General features: G+C 47.6%; 7 protein-coding genes across 7 annotated transcripts in view; 2 read left to right on the top strand and 5 right to left on the bottom strand.

Moving 5' to 3' along the window:
* The window catches only part of MAA_03250 (Reverse transcriptase), a gene marked incomplete at both ends in the record, with an annotated part of 2439 nt that extends 2168 nt beyond the window's left edge, over positions 1-271 (bottom strand). Inside the window, one exon of the mRNA XM_007821248.1 lies at positions 265-271. Within this exon, the coding sequence (XP_007819439.1) occupies positions 265-271 (7 nt within the window). The remainder of the gene's footprint in view (positions 1-264) is intronic.
* A 697-nt stretch (positions 272-968) lies between these two features.
* Positions 969-2665, top strand: MAA_03249 (fungal specific transcription factor domain-containing protein; the record flags this gene model as incomplete). The annotated part of the gene is made up of 4 exons (XM_007821247.1): positions 969-1535; positions 1599-1881; positions 1984-2350; positions 2416-2665. 4 exons carry the CDS (start codon positions 969-971, stop codon positions 2663-2665), a joined length of 1467 nt encoding a protein of 488 aa, XP_007819438.1.
* A 367-nt stretch (positions 2666-3032) lies between these two features.
* On the bottom strand, positions 3033-4791 carry MAA_03248 (uncharacterized protein; the record flags this gene model as incomplete). The annotated part of the gene is made up of 4 exons (XM_007821246.2): positions 3033-3979; positions 4078-4156; positions 4222-4498; positions 4562-4791. The coding sequence occupies 4 exons, from the start codon at positions 4789-4791 to the stop codon at positions 3033-3035; spliced, it is 1533 nt and encodes a 510-aa protein (XP_007819437.2).
* A 1825-nt stretch (positions 4792-6616) lies between these two features.
* On the bottom strand, positions 6617-7723 carry MAA_03247 (NADH:flavin oxidoreductase/NADH oxidase family protein; the record flags this gene model as incomplete). Its single annotated transcript, XM_007821245.1, has 1 exon — positions 6617-7723. The coding sequence occupies one exon, from the start codon at positions 7721-7723 to the stop codon at positions 6617-6619; it is 1107 nt and encodes a 368-aa protein (XP_007819436.1).
* A 1708-nt stretch (positions 7724-9431) lies between these two features.
* On the bottom strand, positions 9432-10139 carry MAA_03246 (Glyoxalase/bleomycin resistance protein/dioxygenase; the record flags this gene model as incomplete). The annotated part of the gene is made up of 1 exon (XM_007821244.1): positions 9432-10139. One exon carries the CDS (start codon positions 10137-10139, stop codon positions 9432-9434), a length of 708 nt encoding a protein of 235 aa, XP_007819435.1.
* A 1135-nt stretch (positions 10140-11274) lies between these two features.
* On the top strand, positions 11275-12822 carry MAA_03245 (proteinrelated to amidohydrolase; the record flags this gene model as incomplete). The annotated part of the gene is made up of 1 exon (XM_007821243.1): positions 11275-12822. One exon carries the CDS (start codon positions 11275-11277, stop codon positions 12820-12822), a length of 1548 nt encoding a protein of 515 aa, XP_007819434.1.
* A 2440-nt stretch (positions 12823-15262) lies between these two features.
* MAA_03244 (ThiJ/PfpI family protein) lies at positions 15263-15977 on the bottom strand (the record flags this gene model as incomplete). The annotated part of the gene is made up of 2 exons (XM_007821242.1): positions 15263-15487; positions 15567-15977. The coding sequence occupies 2 exons, from the start codon at positions 15975-15977 to the stop codon at positions 15263-15265; spliced, it is 636 nt and encodes a 211-aa protein (XP_007819433.1).
* Positions 15978-18051: the final 2074 nt, after the last annotated feature.

Raw genomic sequence — 18051 nt, 5'->3', positions numbered from 1 at the left:
AACTAATTAAAGCCTAAAAATACTTATATAATATATTATATTAAAAATATAAAGCGGGAAGCTATATATAGCCTATTACTTACTAATATACTATTTTACTTTACTTAGCTATTAATTTCTATCCCGCTTTGCCTAATATCCTTTTTAAGAGTGCAGGCGAAGACGTGACCAAAAAGAAGTTAGGGCGTAGCTTATGGTGTCGACGAAGTGGGGCGCACGGACAAATATTCGGAGCGCCTCAGCTGTTGGCCAAACCCCGCATACCAGGCATGGCTGCTGTGGGCGGCTAAAACCAAGTAGGAAATGGACTGGAACCTAAACCTGAACCTCGAAGCTCCTCCAGGCATTTATTTGTTCAATGTTTGGTTAGAGCCTTCCCCTATCTGCAGGCTCCATTTTCGTAGTCGGCGTTCCAAACACGAACCGCACCGAAACCGACGACATGCCAAACAGCCAGCGACGTGCATGCGATGCCTGCTATTATAGGAAGGTTTGTGCCTGCGTCTTGGCGCGCATCACATCCTTGTCTTCACTATTAACCCTAACCCTCCAGACGCTGCGGCACTATGCTAACGAAATCATAGATCAAGTGTGACTCAGCCGACGTCTCCGATCAATGTGATTGGTGCCGTCACCACAACCTTCGTTGCACCTTTGGGCGGACTAAGCCTCGCAAAGGTCTGAAGATGTGAGGTTTCCTGGGAATGGAATAGATTCCTTGCCGTGGCAGTTCATTCTCAGAATGGTGGTATATTGCGCGTTTGGACTGACAACCCGACAGCCACGTCACTACAGTCCAGGATGGGCCAGCTGGCCGCCGCGTCTCAACACAAAAGTCTCCTTTTCACGAAACTAGACCGAGAGAATCAAGGACGACTTCCAAACATGAAGCGGTGGATGCCAGGTCGCGGCAGACGGCAGCACCGTCACGCCCCCATGGAACGCGTACCTCTGAGGCTGCACTAGCTATGCCTTTGACGAGCTTGGATGAGACTCCTCTAAGGCAGATATTCTTTGGGGGGCAGAATTTCGGCGCCATCGACTCCCAAAATGGGATCCCGCACTTCACATTACAGTGTCACCAGTGGATCCTCTCAAGAACTGGGCAATGGCCGCGTTTCCACGATCTCGACATACACGATCCAGGCTATAATGAGAACACTACAGAGTGCAGTTCCGCACCGGTCATGTCGGCACCCTTGAACCAAAATGACAAGGTTGTACTGCCTGACCAGCATATTTTGGCATTTCTTCTGCGGACATTCATGGACTCAGAGCTAAGCCTTATATTCCCCCTGGTTGATTCTGTTCTTATTGAAGAGACAGCCCGGATGGCATATGCGGTAAATTCCCATGAGTATATAAGTGCTAGGGCATGCATGTTTGCCTTTCTCTCCATGGTGGGCACTCGGTTTCCCGATATTAAGGCTGCATCAGAGATTAATAGTGATGCTTGCGCTGCCGAGGCGCAGCTGGCACTATCAGAGCTTTTACATCATGCAAGCATCACTAATTTACAGACTATGATTATGCTAGTATGTAAATACCTTCTGCTATTACACTTCCCGTATCTTGCTAATAGTACATGTTTGACACAGCTATTACATGAAATGCTCCGAGGTCGTGTAAACACTGCTTCCATGTATCACGCTCTCGCATGCCGAACAGTCTTTACACTAAAAGGCCACACATGTATTCCACCTACGCATTATAATTTAACGAGGAAGGAGAATGAGAACCGACACCTCCGTATGCTTTTTTGGATGTGCTACGTTCTAGATAAAGATATTGCCCTAAGAACAGGCCAACCACCCGTTATTGACGATCAATTCTGCAATCTCACGCTCCCTGCTAATTACATGGAAACCGTGTTTGTTGACGGTAATAAGGTAACTAAAGGACAGCGAACTCCATGGTTCCCTGGGGATCTGCGGCTGAGTTTATTAAAGTCCAAGACTACCTGTGACCTTTATTCTCATGCAGCCCTCATAAAGACGGATGCTGAGCTTTTGAAGACTATTCGAGTGTTGGACGAGGAGCTTGAAAGCTGGCGTATATCGATTCCTGAAGAGTTACGTCCTGGATTATCGGTCCAGAAAAGGGCCAACCTCGATACTATGAGCAGCTTCAAAAGCATGATACACATCGAGCTGAGTTTAAACTATTACTTCTTACTCAACACCATTCATGCAGCCAGTGGACGATTCAAGGTGAATGTGGATGGGAATAGGTCCGGCCGAAAATGTCGTTTTGGCGTGCAGTCAAGTCTAGACTTGTCGGCCGAGGCCAGCCGATCTACTCTTCGATATTTAAGTACAGTGGCGAGCAGACTTTACATGGAAACGTTCTGGTAAGTCGCTTGACCCTAAAATGTCTGTCTCTTTAACTACGCCCGATGGCTCATCACCCAACCAGGGTCTTCTGTTTCTACCCCACATCCGCTCTCATGACATTGTTTTTTAATATCCTGCATGACCCCCATCACGATTTTGCGATGGACGATGTGGAACTGCTTTGCGGGGCGTCAAACGTACTGCAGAGCATGCCGATCCGTAGAGTCACGCCGCGCGAAACCATGTACTTGAAGAGGATGGATATTTTGGTCCGAGAGCTGAGCGAGCTAAGCAGGCTTGCCATGGCCAGACAAATGACCAAGGTAAAGTAGACTTGGCGGAACGTATTAGCACATAGGGCAGGCATCCCGCGGGAGATTTTGGCTGGGAAACGCATGTATTTAACTTGTACACTCAAAGCATGGTGGCGCAAATTACGTGAGCGACACCGGTAGCAATTCTTAGCCGCTGTCTTGACATTGGTGAACTCCTGGACTCGTATTTTTCATGTCCTCTACCCCGATCTATTGGCTTCTTGGTAGCTATCAATCATCAAGTTGTCACGTCATAACTAATTGTTAACTAGGCTTCTTTATAGAATCATTATTCTTGTTCGTTCCTCCTCCTACTGTTAACTCTAGAAACTCAATATATTTAATACGTTCGGAATACTGCTGCCCTCAGGCAGCAGTAAAACGACTACTGTCGCCACTTGTCACCCGCATTGCCTCCATTTGCCCTAGCCTGCCCAACGCTGATGGAGCCAAAAGCCTCAAGCTTCTCCAGAAGCTGCTTCGTGTCGTAGTCTTGATACCCATGATTCTGAAAGAGCTTCTCAGCTATCGGGTTAGCCAAATTAAGAATACTCATCATGTCCGAGTGGACGACTTGTATGACGCGAGCAATTGCTGCAAGCGTGGTGGCGGTAACAGTAGTGTTCCGGCTGTCTTCGGAGTCAGTCCAGTTTCTTGATTGCACCAAGAAAAGTGTTGGTGGGAAAGCATACATCATGCCGACAAGACTTGATGAACATAAAAGCAAGATGCCACACCCAAGAGTATTCACCAGTGTCCACCATCGCTTCCCGTATCGCTTTTGGTTGTGAAAGTTGGTTCGCATCTCAACCTTCTCCCGAGCATCGGCAAAACGCCAACTCGGATGCGTGTTTTCAAGGATTCCATCAATCATGGAGCTAATCTTTCCACGCCCACGCCCCATCATTGTCTTGGTCTTTGCCTCGCCAGGATGGCTGGACCTGCATTCGCGGCAGGTCTTCTCAAACTCCAAGTGGAGAAAAACCATGGCCATTCGGCTGCGAATTGCGTCGTCCTTCATGCGTGCATCTAGCTGACAAATGTACGAGTACGCCGTTTGCAGCTTTTCGTACTTGTCAACGCGTACCGTACGGCCCGAGTACCGTTCTTTCCCCCACAAACCGTGCTGACACCAGCGAGATAAATTCATCTCCAGAAACTGCACAAAGTCAGATCGGACGCAGGCCTTGGCTACGGCCACTAGCCTCGGCGTGGCGGCATCCTGTATCGAGTTGTCGGCGTCTCGTTGGATCGTTTGTCCCGTCTCGTTGACCGAATCAACGTTACTTGGCGCCGGCAACTCCGCATTAGGTGCCGATTGTGGTAATGAGGCTGTTGAACACATTGCTCTCCTGAGAGCTACTGCGTCGCCAAATTATTTAGCGAACAACAGAGGGTAGGCAAGCGATTTGAAGGCTGCTTAAACGCACCTTCTTGGGCAGCATCATGATCCACTTCCGTTCTTATCTTTTGGATGGGAGTGCGGGAAGGGGAGCTGCCGATGCTGGTCTTGAGGCGAGGCGTATAACTTAGTTTTGATGCGGTAAATAGTGGTCAAGGAGGGCTTTTCGAACCTGCATGGTATTTGCGCTCGATGACACAGAGCCGTCAGAATTTGGCAGCTCCGTGTCCTGGCCACTGCCGCTGTCATATCCAGATTCGGTGGCTATCCTCTCAGTTGCCACTTCATTGCCGTTAGTGAGATCCAAAGAACTTGCGTGGTATGAAGAATATTCGTTGACAATTAGGCTGCACGATCGTTGCTGACAGGGGGTATCTCGATCACGAATACGAGATTCCATCGTGTCGTTGGTTGTATTCCACAGGTGCGTCGAACCCAAGAGCTCTGGTCTATTTAATGGCGATTGTTTAACGAAGGCACAATATACTTGTTTTCAAGGAAGGATGACTTACTGTGATGGCGGCTCATTCTCGAGAACTAGTACTGGTCTGATGGAACCTGGGTCTTCCATTGGCCCTTGTTGGAAGTCGATTCTGAATGGACTCATTCGGCTAGCCAGAGTATCAATGGATATAATGTCACTTTCGTCAAGAAATAATTTTACAGCATTGACAAAGTGGGCGATACTGTCCAATGTTGGTGTTGAAGTCGGGGCAGGCAAATGCACCAGTTGTCGCGCCATGTTGTCATGGCAATCTTACGATGCGTCGTTATGGCAGAGGCGATGGGTGCGGATAACATTGAAAGGACATTGGAAGCACTTGAGGTTTGCGGGACGACCAGCGCACATCATCACCTTCCAGTCAAAGGCAATCACGAAGGCTGTAGCCAGGACTTGCCCGGTGTTCGGTCTGGTCAATAGCATACATGTATTCTAATTGTTGGTAATTAACCCCCACACTAACCGTACCTGGCGCATTGATGGCGTCGTCCGCAGGCGAGTTTAGCCCGGTTTCGAGTTACGCGCTCAATAGCGGAACTGGTTCTTGTTTCGGAAAGCAGCGTGAACAAGGCTAGCTTGGCGGGCAATATAAGTAATTCCATTTTGGTAAAGTCCACTTCATTTACGTTACTTCAAGAATGACTTTGCTACTTTCTTGCTATTTTGGCATTAGTGAAATTCTCATTGTAGATGAGCGGGAGAGCGTACCATCTTTATTGGACCCTTTGAATCGTTTGCTGCACATACTGTTTCTACTCATGCAACTGGTCGAGAATATGCCCTTTGGGAGAGCCTGGATAGCCTTCCGCATGGACTAAGCCTTGGAGACGACCGAGAATCAAGGCCCTAGCAGCCGGATTTGGGACATTTCCGGCGGCGCTACTCAAATTTTGGAGCGCCACTACCTGCACCGTGCCATTGGGGAGGTGGGTTTAGAACGGTGGGTGTGTACAATGCGTTCTGTAAGCTTCCTCTGATTGCAGTGGCATTTCTTACAACGGTATTCCGGTACCAAGTTTTGGGTGTGCGTATTATGTGTTTTCCCAGTTTCCATTTCCATTACTCGGGGAAAGCTGGGACTCATGCTTTGACTTACCACTTTGGAAACCAGGGCTCCGCTTAGTCAGTCTCTACGCTCAGATTAGAAACTGTTTATTCAGAGCCAGGAAGATGCAGGTTCAAGTGTCATGCTCTAGCTACCTGCTCGTGAGGCCACCAAATATGACGTGCTCACTCCGGGAGACCATTCGGCAAAAGCCAGCCCCGGCAGTGTGTTGGATTCTCAGAAGTTACAGGATCACGGTGCATGGAGCACAAAATATGAAAGGCTGGCCAACTACCTAAATGTAACCAGGTAATGGAGTACTGAAAGATAAAACTCGACTACATTTTTAGTTAAGATGATAGATAGAGTAATAAAGTATAAAGAACTAATTATGCTTAGTAGTTTTGGATGGAAATTCCCTAAATTGGTGCCGCGTAATACGGGAGATTTATCCACTAATATAAATGGATTTAAATTTATTAGTACGCGATTATCTAGGCGGAGCATAAATAAATGGCCAGAAATTTTAAACAAGGTCGAGATATTTGAAATAGTAACCACTCATACCATGAAGAAGAGTACAGGCACCTTATCCCCTGTCGCGGAACCAAAGAAGAGAGCATATTTGCTTTGTTGAGCCCCCTTTTCTTGTTCTTTTTTCTAATTCTTCCTCACCTTTGGATATTCGTTAGAATCATCTAGTCAGTTGTCAAGATGCTCGCTAGACCGTTACACCTTCTATCCAAGCCAAGCCATGGTTTCGAGGCCAGATAATAGGTCAGTGATACTATTGCCCTGAACGAATTGTCACACTTCTTGCACGGGAATTTTAAATCAAATTTCTATCATCTTGTAGCTAATTTATGCAATCTAAGATCCAAGAACAAGTTGATTCTTTGTTGCAATAAAATACGCCCACCCTCTAGCAAGTCGCTCGTAGAAGCGTTAAACTATCCTATTACTGCTCAATGGGGGCTTCTAGGAACCAATCTGCTAAAAAGCGGCTGGGCTAGCGAAAAGCTAGGCTTTAGCCCCGACTTGGTTGAACTGGTCGCTAAAGGAATAATCAATATATCCTTTGTCAGATCGGGCAAGGTAAAAGGTGCTCCTGTCGTATTTGTTAAATGCCAGCCCTTCCTTGACCCTAAATGGCAAGTCGGGTGTCGAGATGTACGGTCGCCCAAAGACAACGACAGTATCATAGTCGTGGTATTTTGAATCAACGGCCTCCTTTGCAAGCGTAGAATCATATCCGCCTGCCACTAGAATTGGGGAAGCCTTATTGTACTCGTTGAAAAAAAAGTCGAGGCTGTCAGTGGGCTTGGCTGCTGCGTCGGCGCCGGATCGTGATTCGATCAGATGCACATAGGCCAGCCCGAAATCCTTGAGTTTCCCGGCGAGATACGTAAACTGGGGAATCGGGTCATCCATTCGCATTCCCTGGAACGAACTCCAAGGGCTCAGGCGAATGCCAGTACGGTCGGCGCCAACGGCAGCCACGACAGCCTTTGTAACCTCGAGTGCAAAGCGAGCCCGGTTCTCGATGCTGCCTCCCCACTGGTCTGTACGCTTGTTGGCCGTGTCCTGGGTAAACTGATCAATGAGGTAGCCGTTGGCGCCGTGAATCTCGACGCCGTCGAAACCAGCCTCGATGGCATTCTTGGCAGCCTGTGCGTGGTCCTCGACGAAGGAGTAGATTTCCTCCTCAGTGAGTGGCCGGGGCGAAGCAGCATCCTCGCCCATGGGAATGTCGCTGCTAGAAGTAAGGTCAAAAGGACCCTCGCGCTTCAAGACGTCAACTTCAGCAGTGCGCCCTTGCGCCCACAGCTGCAGGAAAATATACGACTTGTTTGCGTGAACGGCATCGGTAACTTTTTTCCATGCGGCAATCTGCTCGCTGGAGTATATGCCCGGGGCCGAATCGTAGCCCCCGGCTTTGGCAGAGATGTAGGTGCCCTCGGTGATGGCCAGGGAGCCTGGGACGGCTGTACGCTGCGAATAGTAGTCCGTGACCATGGGCAGAGGGACATGACCATCGTCGGAGCGAAGACGAGTCATGGGCGACATGGCTATACGGTGGCTTAGCCTAGCACGGCCAACTTTGATAGGCTTGAATAAATTGGTCATTGTTGTCAAATGAAGAAAAGACAACAGAAGAATTGGTGTGTTATCAAGAGGAATCAGCTCGGGGTTGTGAGTATATAGTTGATGCTCTTGTAACTTGTGCCCCGTTCAGGTCAAGCTGGGGACGCCTTTTTATCCCGTTTGGCTGCTGTGTGCATTGTTACCAAGCGAGGGCTTGACTCTAATGGTGGAATCAGCAATGGCCTACGGTGACTAAAACCGCCAAGGTTATTGGTAAGCCCCGAGGGGGCGATGCATCGCTGCGGAGGGTAAGGTTAGTAAAGCTGGTGGGTAACCATTCGACAGAAGTGCCGCCGAGTGCCGACTCTGAATACTTGCAGCCACGCGGGGCACTCGGACGATCTGCTGCCAGATTTATGTCATAGCAAAAGTCCCAGTTAGATAAACATAGGGCTGCATTATACTAGCCACAGTCTAACGTTGCATATAGACAGCCGCATGGCCCAGAATGTCTCTTCCAAGTGGCTGGATTGTGGGAGTTGACTGCATATGTCAGCGGAACCGAAACTACCCAAAACGGCAAGATAATCGGGCCAAGACTTGGATCCCGGATCTAGTCCCCGCAATCAAGGGTCGGAAAAGGGGCCCGTGCTTTGGTTCACGCTTTAGAGGCGTATTTAAGTTTTCTAGAATATATACTATACTTCTTTCATTGCGGCAATCAGAGAATAGTCACAGTGTGGCAGTTTGTGGACGAGTGGAATCTCCTCGCATACCACCGGGTCTTGTGTTTCGTGCTTGGCGTGTCGAAATCGGAGGAAAGATTTGATGGCGTGATGACAGCCACCAAACTTCCTAATTTGGCTGGATGTGGCCGTATCAACGGGCTTCTGGGCACAGCCTGCTGCAACCAACAGTCCTTTCCGTCGGTAGTTGGAAGCGGCATGACGGCAAGTGCTGATATTGCCGAATTAATTAAGGGGTGAGCAATCATAGTACTCGAGTCTAGTCCTACCGAGCGGCAAATTCCATATGAACTAGAACAGACTGGGCAAGGCACGAGCGAGCCAAGATAAACCTTGGTTGCGTCTCATTGCGAGTCCCGGATAGTAGCAATCAATGTCGCTACGAGAGCGAGTAGGCGTTGGAAATTCCTTACAAGCATGACTGGAGCTGTATTTTACGCATATATGGCTCAGACCTCCAGGAATGTTACAGGCTGATCGACAAGTAACGTATTGTCAGCACCAGTACCGCTTCAGCATAGGCCATCTGATGCTAAGCCCGGCAATCATCATGATGTTTTGTTTCTAGGAAAGAGAGTTTTTCATAATAATTCTTACCGGCACAATGATTTAAAGCAAAATATTAGCATGTATTGTCTTGATTTTAGGTTTCTACTATGCATTAGAGTATTTCATGGATATCAGTATGTGAAAGGGCTCTCATCGTCGGGACCCCACGTACAGTGCAAGCTAATCTCTACCTCGAAATGCTGACAAAAAGCAGAAAAGGCTCCAAGTTCCTGTAAATTGGGGTCTGGATCACACCCGGTGCATACTGTAATATATGTCACACTCTCCTCAAAAAAAAAAAAAAACTATATTTGCACTGCATAAACATACTCTATAACATTTAATCGACCTCATAGTGCACTGCACAGCATGGATATGCATTGCAGACGACACGAGACTGAATAAAATGCGGTCTTAGTTACGACCTCACACACTATCTACAGCCCTCCCGTCTCTCAGTCCTGAGGTTGAATCTCAATAATGTTGCCGTCTGGGTCTTCAGCAAATATAAAGGTTCGATGAAAGGAGGTGAGCGAGTCGGCGATATTCTTGCGTTCCTCTTCATCGAGCTGCCCCAGAGACGACGCGGAGAGACTATTAGCCGTTATGATTCGCCCCTGTGTTGGAAAAGGGTCTCCGTATCTCTTGAGGATCTTGAGGCCAGGAAATGTATCGAAGCGAGCTTGGGCTGCCTTGATATCAGGCACAATCATGCCAAAATGCCCTAACCTGCTGATGGCGTCGCCGGACGCGGGCAAGTCACGACGCGGAACTTGGAGATTCCACAACTCAATCATGCCCGCACTATTTGTCCTCTCGCGGTTCAGCTCGGCGGCCGTTTGGTAACCAGTGCCGTTGCGACCACCATGGCTATGAGTCATGTAGGCAAAAGAGTAGTGGTCGGTCACCTGAATAGTGAACATGTGTCGCATCCCAAAAACTTGCTCATAGAATGCTATGCTCGCTGAGAGATTTGCAACGTTGAGAGACAAGTGATTGAGGAGGTAGCCCACGGTAGCTGGATCTGAAGGCGCGTCGCTACCCAGCTGGAAATCCAACTCGTTGCCCATTGAGCCATTGGAGCGTTTGACACACGCGAGGACAGGGAGCACCGGATGAGCCAGTACTAGAGCCATAGCAACAAAGATTGATTTGAAAACCATGACTGACTTATAAAGAGATAAATATTGAAAAATGAAAATACTCTGAAATTGAGTGCAGCAATTAGGGCACAGTCAGCTGGGTTTAGGGTGATGAAGACCGTAGGAATATTCTCTTGGTTTTTCTATCTGCAACCAAGCACTGTAGGTAAACCCTGGCTTCTTATACTTGACTACTACGAAGCGGTATGCGGCGGCTGTGATGTAATACCGATCAGCTAATTCAAGTACCAGTTATTATAGTATGATTATGAGGTAGTGATGATGGTCACAGTGCCCTTCAACGGAAGTGGCAGGCAAGAATGAACCAACTGGTTCCCTTGTATCCTTCAATTGCCGAGAGATCTTCACTACGCCTGATGCTCGACTCATGCAGAATAGTGGCGGTAGAGTTTCGAATGCCCCAAGTCAAGCTGCACGTGTCTGTGAGCTAGCTGCCTCAGTGGCAAGTTTCTGAATAATCTCTATAGGGAGTAATTTCACCTCCGAGTTTTATCTCATGCTGTATGTATGTATAAGTGCGTACCACTGCACCGTTGCAATTGCCGATCCCACTTGTGGAGCATCTGTCTCGGAAGGCTTATTTCCTCAATAGGCATAGCATAGCCCGCTTTGAAGAAATTGTGGCAACGTCCATATCAGGAGTGGATAGAGCTGGTGAAGCCTCGCTCTGTGGAGATAACAATCGAGAGCATAGTATCGCGGCTAGGCCTCATCTGGAGGTAGTACGGCTCCATCGTAGTGGCAAATTAGCCTCGGGAACAGGTCTGGTGGATAGGTTTTCATGACGGCATCTTGAAGCTCAATGCCCTGCCGCCGCCGTAGCTCTTGCAACAGTCAGCCATGTCAACTTCATCCCTGGGAAAGATGACGGGGAGCTCGAATAACGAGTTCTAGACTCTAAACGCCCCCGCCACTAAGTTTACCTCGAGTTAATACCTCGTAGACGTGGTAATAAATGGGTAGCAAAACAAAAATTTCTGTTTCCTCAAGACTTTGCCGTAAACAATCCTGTTCAAGGCAATTTGTTAAAAAAAAATATTTAAGGACAACTGCCTCCCCCTTCTTTCTCCCCATCCCTATCCATTCTAATCACGACTCCTTCATTCCAATATACTACCTTGTAAATTCTCTTACCATGCCTTGCAGCATATTTATTGTTGCAGCAGTTGTTGCTGCCGTTGCTCAAGGAAGCTCTTTACCTGAGCTTCCCAGTTTCCTCAGCAATACTTCTCAATCTGTGTTCCCACCTCTTAAAGACATTGCCGTGGAGATATTCAACTATCCTGAGCTAGGACTCAACGAGTATTACGCCCATCAATTGGTCGTTGACTACTTCGACCAGGTTGAGGGCTGGGAGGTGACACCACACGCGTATGGAATGGATACGGCCTATACTCTAGAGTTCGAACATCGTCCGCAAGGTTATGATGGGGCCCTCAAGTCCATAGGCTTCCTTTCCGAATATGATGCTCTTATCGTGGGATCGGACCCCCTGGTAGGGCATGGATGTGGTCACAACCACATCGTCCTGAACGGCATAGCAGCAGCTACCTTGGCCAGCAGAGCTCTTGTCGAATACAATGTTCCCGGCCGCATCAAAGTCGTCGGCACGCCCGACGAGGAGAACGCAGCCGGCAAATTCAAGCTCAAGGTTGCCGGTGCCTTTGACGATGCCGACATCTGGCTCATTGCCCATCCCAGTTCCGTCAACACCATCCAGCCTCTCGGGTCCCGTATCAACATCTCTCCTCACTTCGTCGGCAAAAGTCACCAAGAGGCTGTGAGGAAGGCATATGAGGCCATTGTGGCCGTGGACAAGATTACCACAAGCTTGCCCGGGATGCGTTCATCTGTCACCAAAATCCAGAATGTTGGCACGTACTCGACCAACGTTTTACAGTCGCAGGTCAACTTTGGCGTATCTGGCTCCGACATGGCCACAGTCAATAGGACCGTGTCTGACATACTCGACGACACATTTCCGCGTGTTTCATTCACCACGAGGCAAGATCCACACGGAATTGCCATCAAGATTCACGGCCCTGGCGGTCACGCTTCCCTGACGGAAAAGACTCCGCTTGACCTATCCGTCGCAACCTTTGAAGCCTTTTCGAACCGCTCAGGGGTCTCGTTTTACGTTCCGGGAAACACTTCCGCCACCGAGCTCGACATTACGTTTGATGTGCGGTCAAGGTACATGGTCGACCTGCCCGCTGTCGTCGACGCGGTGAGAAGCGCCGTCGGCAAACTTGGGAGCCGCGTAACCATGGACCTGAGATACCCAAACGTTGAAGTGCCTCCATTTCTACCTGAAACGTGGATTGACCTCGTTGGCAGGCCAGCGTATAATCTCAGTGGATGGCAAATCACAGACCAGGCCCTGGCAGATTCCGACATTGCCTGGGTGCAAGGCGCACATGTCGACCCCCAAACTCACAAGTTGGTCGCCATGGAAAAGGTTGTTTTCCAGCCAAACTACAATATTTGCGAGCCAGGCAGCAAGTCTTGTCCCTTTAATCACGAGCCGGGGTTTTTAAGGCTTGCTGGTAGCGAATATAGCTACACGCAGACTGAGATTGTGGCGAGAGCTCAGGCACAACTTGCTGTCCAGCTATTGACCGACGAAGCCATGTACAATAGTGCGACAGCTATTCTTGCAAAGAATAGAGTAATTAAGGACTAAAGCACTCGATATGTACGTTATTTATTATTAGAGGATGCAATTAGAACGAAATGAGGGTCTGGGGATTTGTCAAGGTTGTACATGTGGAGTTCAAGTAGCATATCTACGTGGAGGGGGTGTTATATTAAATATAATAAAATATAAAAATAAAGATAGAAGAAAACCTTTTTATAATATTAAGAAGCTTACGATGGCATCCTAGCTACGGGGGGTACAAGAGGCCGCAGGTTCCTCGTGATCAGAAGGGAGCGTGCCGATAGTGAAAAATCTTGTGGCATTAAAGGACGGTATCAGGCAAGGGAGCAGAGAATATTCGCCTTGGGCGCCTCTGCCTCGTGATTACCAGGAAGCCGAGCCTGACCGCGGACCATTTATGCTCTCCCGGCTTCCAACACATCACTATAGAATGTAATGGGCTGAGCCCGACATGGCTCGGTTTACGCTCTTGCTTTCAGCCACGGCCAGCCGGCCGGGACCCGCCCACAAGCGAGCTTTCCTATGCTTCGAGCTCTCCTTTTCTTGTCCTGTTTCTCTTCCTTCTTTACCGCTTAAATACTCGTAGTGCGTAGTCGCCTAGCTAGTTAATATACTCAGCTTGGACATCGCATTAACGCTATAGACAAGAAGCAAGTCTTATAAATTATAGCTGGTCTTTGCATATTGCCTTGTTCTCGTCCTGTCCTTGCTGTTATCCTTGCTATTATTCTTATTATTATTATTCTTCTTATTCTTCTTATTATCCTTTTTATTATCCTTATTATTGTTCTTATTATTATTCTTATTATTATCCTTGTTATTGTCCTTGTTATTTTGCGTTTTAGTTAGGGCAGCAATAAAATCCCCTGTGTCTTACGACTGCTGCTCCAGCCAAAACGTAAAATAACAAGGATAATAATAAGGATAATAATAAGAAGACAATAAGAATAATAACAAGGATAAAACAAGGATGGAATAAGGACTCCAGAAATTACGCTGAGTCAACTGGTTCAATCAACCGAGCAGCCTTATCCGACAATCTGTGTCGCTTATAAGCCAACAGAACAAGGCAAATTAGTTTGCATTCGGGTACGACTCGGCCCTTTCTCGAGCGGTAGCTTCGCAGGAAAGGCTGGGAATTTTCATCAAGTCGTCTTGAAAGCAGATGCGTTTGCTGCGGCGGAAAGTGCGAGTGCAGTCTGTATTTTCACATTGACTCGTGAGTTTGCAGCTCTGCATGAAAGACCAAGTGAAACATGCTACAAGTTGAATAGGTTTCCTGAAGTGAAAATTGGAACGCAAAGGGGTGAACACGTTGTCATGCTATGCTTTTGGAAATTGCGAAAGGGAGGAAGCATATCTTCAGCATCGAAAGCCTCTCATTATGTGCAGACTAGTGGCATTGTTGCCGCGTTGGAAGCTGCAGCCATTCAAGTGGTGAGGTCTATATATGTGTGAGAAATCTAAGAATGTTACAGCTGGAAGATCGCGTTTATGGTTAGAGCAGAATAGTGAGATACAAAGGAGAGGAGAGGCCACCCTCATCGGGGGCTGTCAGGCAACTCAGCTGTATTGGATAACAAACAATAATCGATCCCCTCGAATCGGACGATGAAGGGCTCTTGGTTCTTTACTTTCAAGAGTATGGTTGTACGAACACCAAATACATTAAAATACGGCAACTGTATGGTAACTGCTGCTGCCTAGAAAGTAATCAACCTGCCATGCTTGTTCTGATCGAACAATTAGATCTTGACAGAGTCTGAAACTACCATATTTATGCAGGGGCAAAGTAGCAGAACTTATATCCCATGTCAAAATCGGCGTGATACCTCTAGTTCTTGTAGTGCAATTTTTACTGTGACAAGAGTGTGAACAGAACCAAAATTTAATCACCTTTCCTATCTCTATTCGAGGAAAACGCCCCGAAATAAAAGACTTCACTTACCTGCACACTGGAGACAAAATGCTCAGTATCTTCTTATGCCGCTGTGGCACAAACTGCTGACATATTAAGCATGGTTTGTTCTGAATTCAGTCTTTAACCACCTGCCTGCCCATTGGTTGACATGATATTTCCACCTAGCAGTTGGACAGAATCGAGCAGGACTTATCAAGGACTACAAGCCGTGCCAGAACCTTGTGGGTTGTTTCACAAGAATGCTCGGCGTCCAACACTTTTCGAGAGTGAATATTTGAAAGAACGCGTCACACAGCACGACTGTTGGGATAGCTTAGACAAAATAGGGACTCTAAATTTCAGACATAAAGAGTGGAATCACACGAAAACTAACTCGCTGTATTGATATTGCCTGGGAGGTAGCAGTATAATAATGGTGATGCTTTGAATGAGCGACTTGATCTTGACAGGACATACTATACTATGTTGCCATGTGCATCTCACAGTACAGGCATTGCCGTTGCATCATAAGACGACTCTTAAAGGATTCACACCATGCTCCTTTCATGCCGCCATAGACTTTGAGAAAGGGTCATTTGATGGGTCCGTATTTCGCACGTATTCCGAACGCCTGGCAATCTCTTCAGCGACATTTTCACCGTACTGGTCCGCAATAAAAGCATACATCATGTCGATGCCCGCTGATATGCCAGACGAGGTCCACGTAGTACCATCCTTTACCCACCGGGCGCCCGGGACCCAGTCAACCTTTTCGCCTTGTGTTTTAACCTTGTAGCGATGGTTAATATTCAGTAACAATCAGTAGACTGTAGGGGAGATGGCCAGAGAGTTGGCTTCCAAGACTCACCCATTCAAATGCTGCTTTATTCGAAGTTGCTTTCTTGCCATCAAGAACACCAGCGCGAGCCGCTAGAGCGGCGCCTGTGCAGACTGTAAGAAGATATTGCAATTTCGGATACCTGGACTTGATAAAGTCCACCTGTGGTTGTGTCGAATCCGTGTCGCGAGTACCTCTCCCCCCCGGTACAAGGAGGACTTCAATATCCTCTGGTGAGTTGTGCAAATCATGTGTTGGAAGAATACACTGCCCAATGCTCGGTCCGGTGCAGGCTGTGACTGGATCTAGACTCGTCGAAATAATTGAGAGCTCCAGGGTGTGATTCATTGCCAGCATGTTCAAGACGTCTAGTGGCCCAAAGACATCAAGGGCCTGGAAGCCGTCGAACAGCAAAACAGCAAATTTGTTTGGTGACTTCATTTTTGCTAGAGTCTAGATCCTATCTACCTCTGCGGTTTTCATAAAAGATAACTTGTAGTAAGATATGTAGACCACTCGTCGGAGCGGTTTATTTGCTTGGGAGACAGAAGGAATTTATTATCAGTCGGGCATCCGCATGCATAACACGTAGCGAACTTCTTTTCTAAGCTTGATGAAATAGCACCCGGCATCGCTCTCAATACGGTTGCAGGTGCGGGTCTCATTCCACAGATGTTGTGACTGGTGACACGGCGACTGATACATGGGGGCCTCTGGATATTTCGGCGCCTCGTATTGCCAGACATCACCTATCTCCCTTTTTAACTGATAATTTCACCGAGATAAGCACTGAAACGAAACAGTACAAAACTAAGAGGAAACACGATTCTAAAACCTTCGCACTTTTTAACCTTAATACCCCCTAATATTTTTCTTGCTGTGACGAGAATTATTTTATCCGATTTTATGGATTCGCCTTTACTTACGTGAGTTGTCGTGGGCGCCGTCTTCACATCACAGTGGGTAGGAGTTGTGAGGAAGTCTATGGACTGAAGGACGCCCGAATATGCAGAGGGCGGCGTCGATGTATTAGTCGCCTAGTTCCACAGGCTGATTGCGACTTTCGTTTCATTTCGCCCATCTAAGATTATGCGGCGGGTTTGGGCGGGCATTAAACTGACTAAGCGGAGCCCGATTCCCAAAGTGGTAACCGACAATATGAGCCCCCCAGTCCCAGTTTTTCCTAAGTACTGGATATGTACGGATAATAACAGGGGTGGAAGTGACACAGCATGCACAGGAAATTAATTGGAGAGACAGAAAAACAGAATATAAACCGTAATATTAGTACCAAATTATCGTCTCAAGAAACATGACGGAACCCAATCCACGGCCAATTGAACCCATAGCTAGACTTCGGGTCACATCACGATAACAGACCAGTTGACCCCACTCGCACTTGCAGATGCGGCCTTTACCACTTTTAGACGCGCGGCTGCCAATTGGAGACGAGGGCACTTTATGGCGCAAGCCTTCATCCGACACCACGTACGCACCGAAGCAAAGCGCGATTACTACTATGGTGTTTCATGTGGCTCGTTAAAGATCATGGCTTTATTAGACACTGAGTCAATTTCGTTGATTTAAATCTACCAAATGCCCTGGGCTTCTAGAGCCATGATGTTTTGGGGGGGAGGCCGGGGGGGGGGATAATATATGCCTGTATTCTTACGAAAACTAGTTGCCCTTCTATTGCGTTAACGCTGTGTTGTTGAGAATTATTTTATGATTTTGCACTTTACATCTCTAGCTGTCTGGTGCCCGATGCGCGTGACGGCACAAAGCAAGAAGAAGGCCGAGTGCGACTTGGATAAAGTAATTGTTACAGGGAGGGAAATAGAATTCCAAAGGAAAACCCTCAACTGGAAATGGACATTTATTAAACAGGGGGGTCACACATACTTCCCTCACAAGCCACACAAAATAAAAGGAAGGAGCAGAATGTATCACGAACTCGCAGGTTATAGGCTGATCTCGAAATAGCCATGCTCCTCGGCCTCCTCGTCGAAGTGAACTATGACGGAGTCGATGGTGAGATGTAGTGAGAATCCGTGTGATGCCGGACTCTAATATGATACAGCCTCGATAATTTGAACTATTATCGGCACCCGCAGTCAAAGGATAGGGGAGCACAATCTAGCACATTATCCTGAAGAGAAAGCAGGTCAAAACTACGGCTGGGGAAGTGTCTTGGGTTTTGGGCCGGTAAGTGAGGTGGAGGTGTCGGAAATACCGGCGACGTTTGGGGAGTCTAGATCTTTATGAATGTCCATCCGACCGGATATACATTTCCGGGAGCGGTACAGATTTTATTGCGAAAACGACAGAACAGCTCCGGGCTGATTATACAGAAAGCATGTAAGCATAATCGCTGCATGGCAAAATGTATCTCACCTCTCGAAATGACTGGACCCGATTTCAGAACCGACGAGATGAATAGGACGTAAAATGGCAGAAAGTAAAGCACCCGCAGAGGTGATTTTGATGTATCAAGTTGTAAATGCAAAGGGCCACA

The sequence above is a fragment of the Metarhizium robertsii genome, assembly GCF_000187425.2.
Source record: "Metarhizium robertsii ARSEF 23 chromosome Unknown MAA_Scf_4, whole genome shotgun sequence".
NCBI classification, from domain to species: domain Eukaryota; kingdom Fungi; phylum Ascomycota; class Sordariomycetes; order Hypocreales; family Clavicipitaceae; genus Metarhizium; species Metarhizium robertsii.
This window is presented reverse-complemented; position numbering and strand designations above follow the sequence as displayed.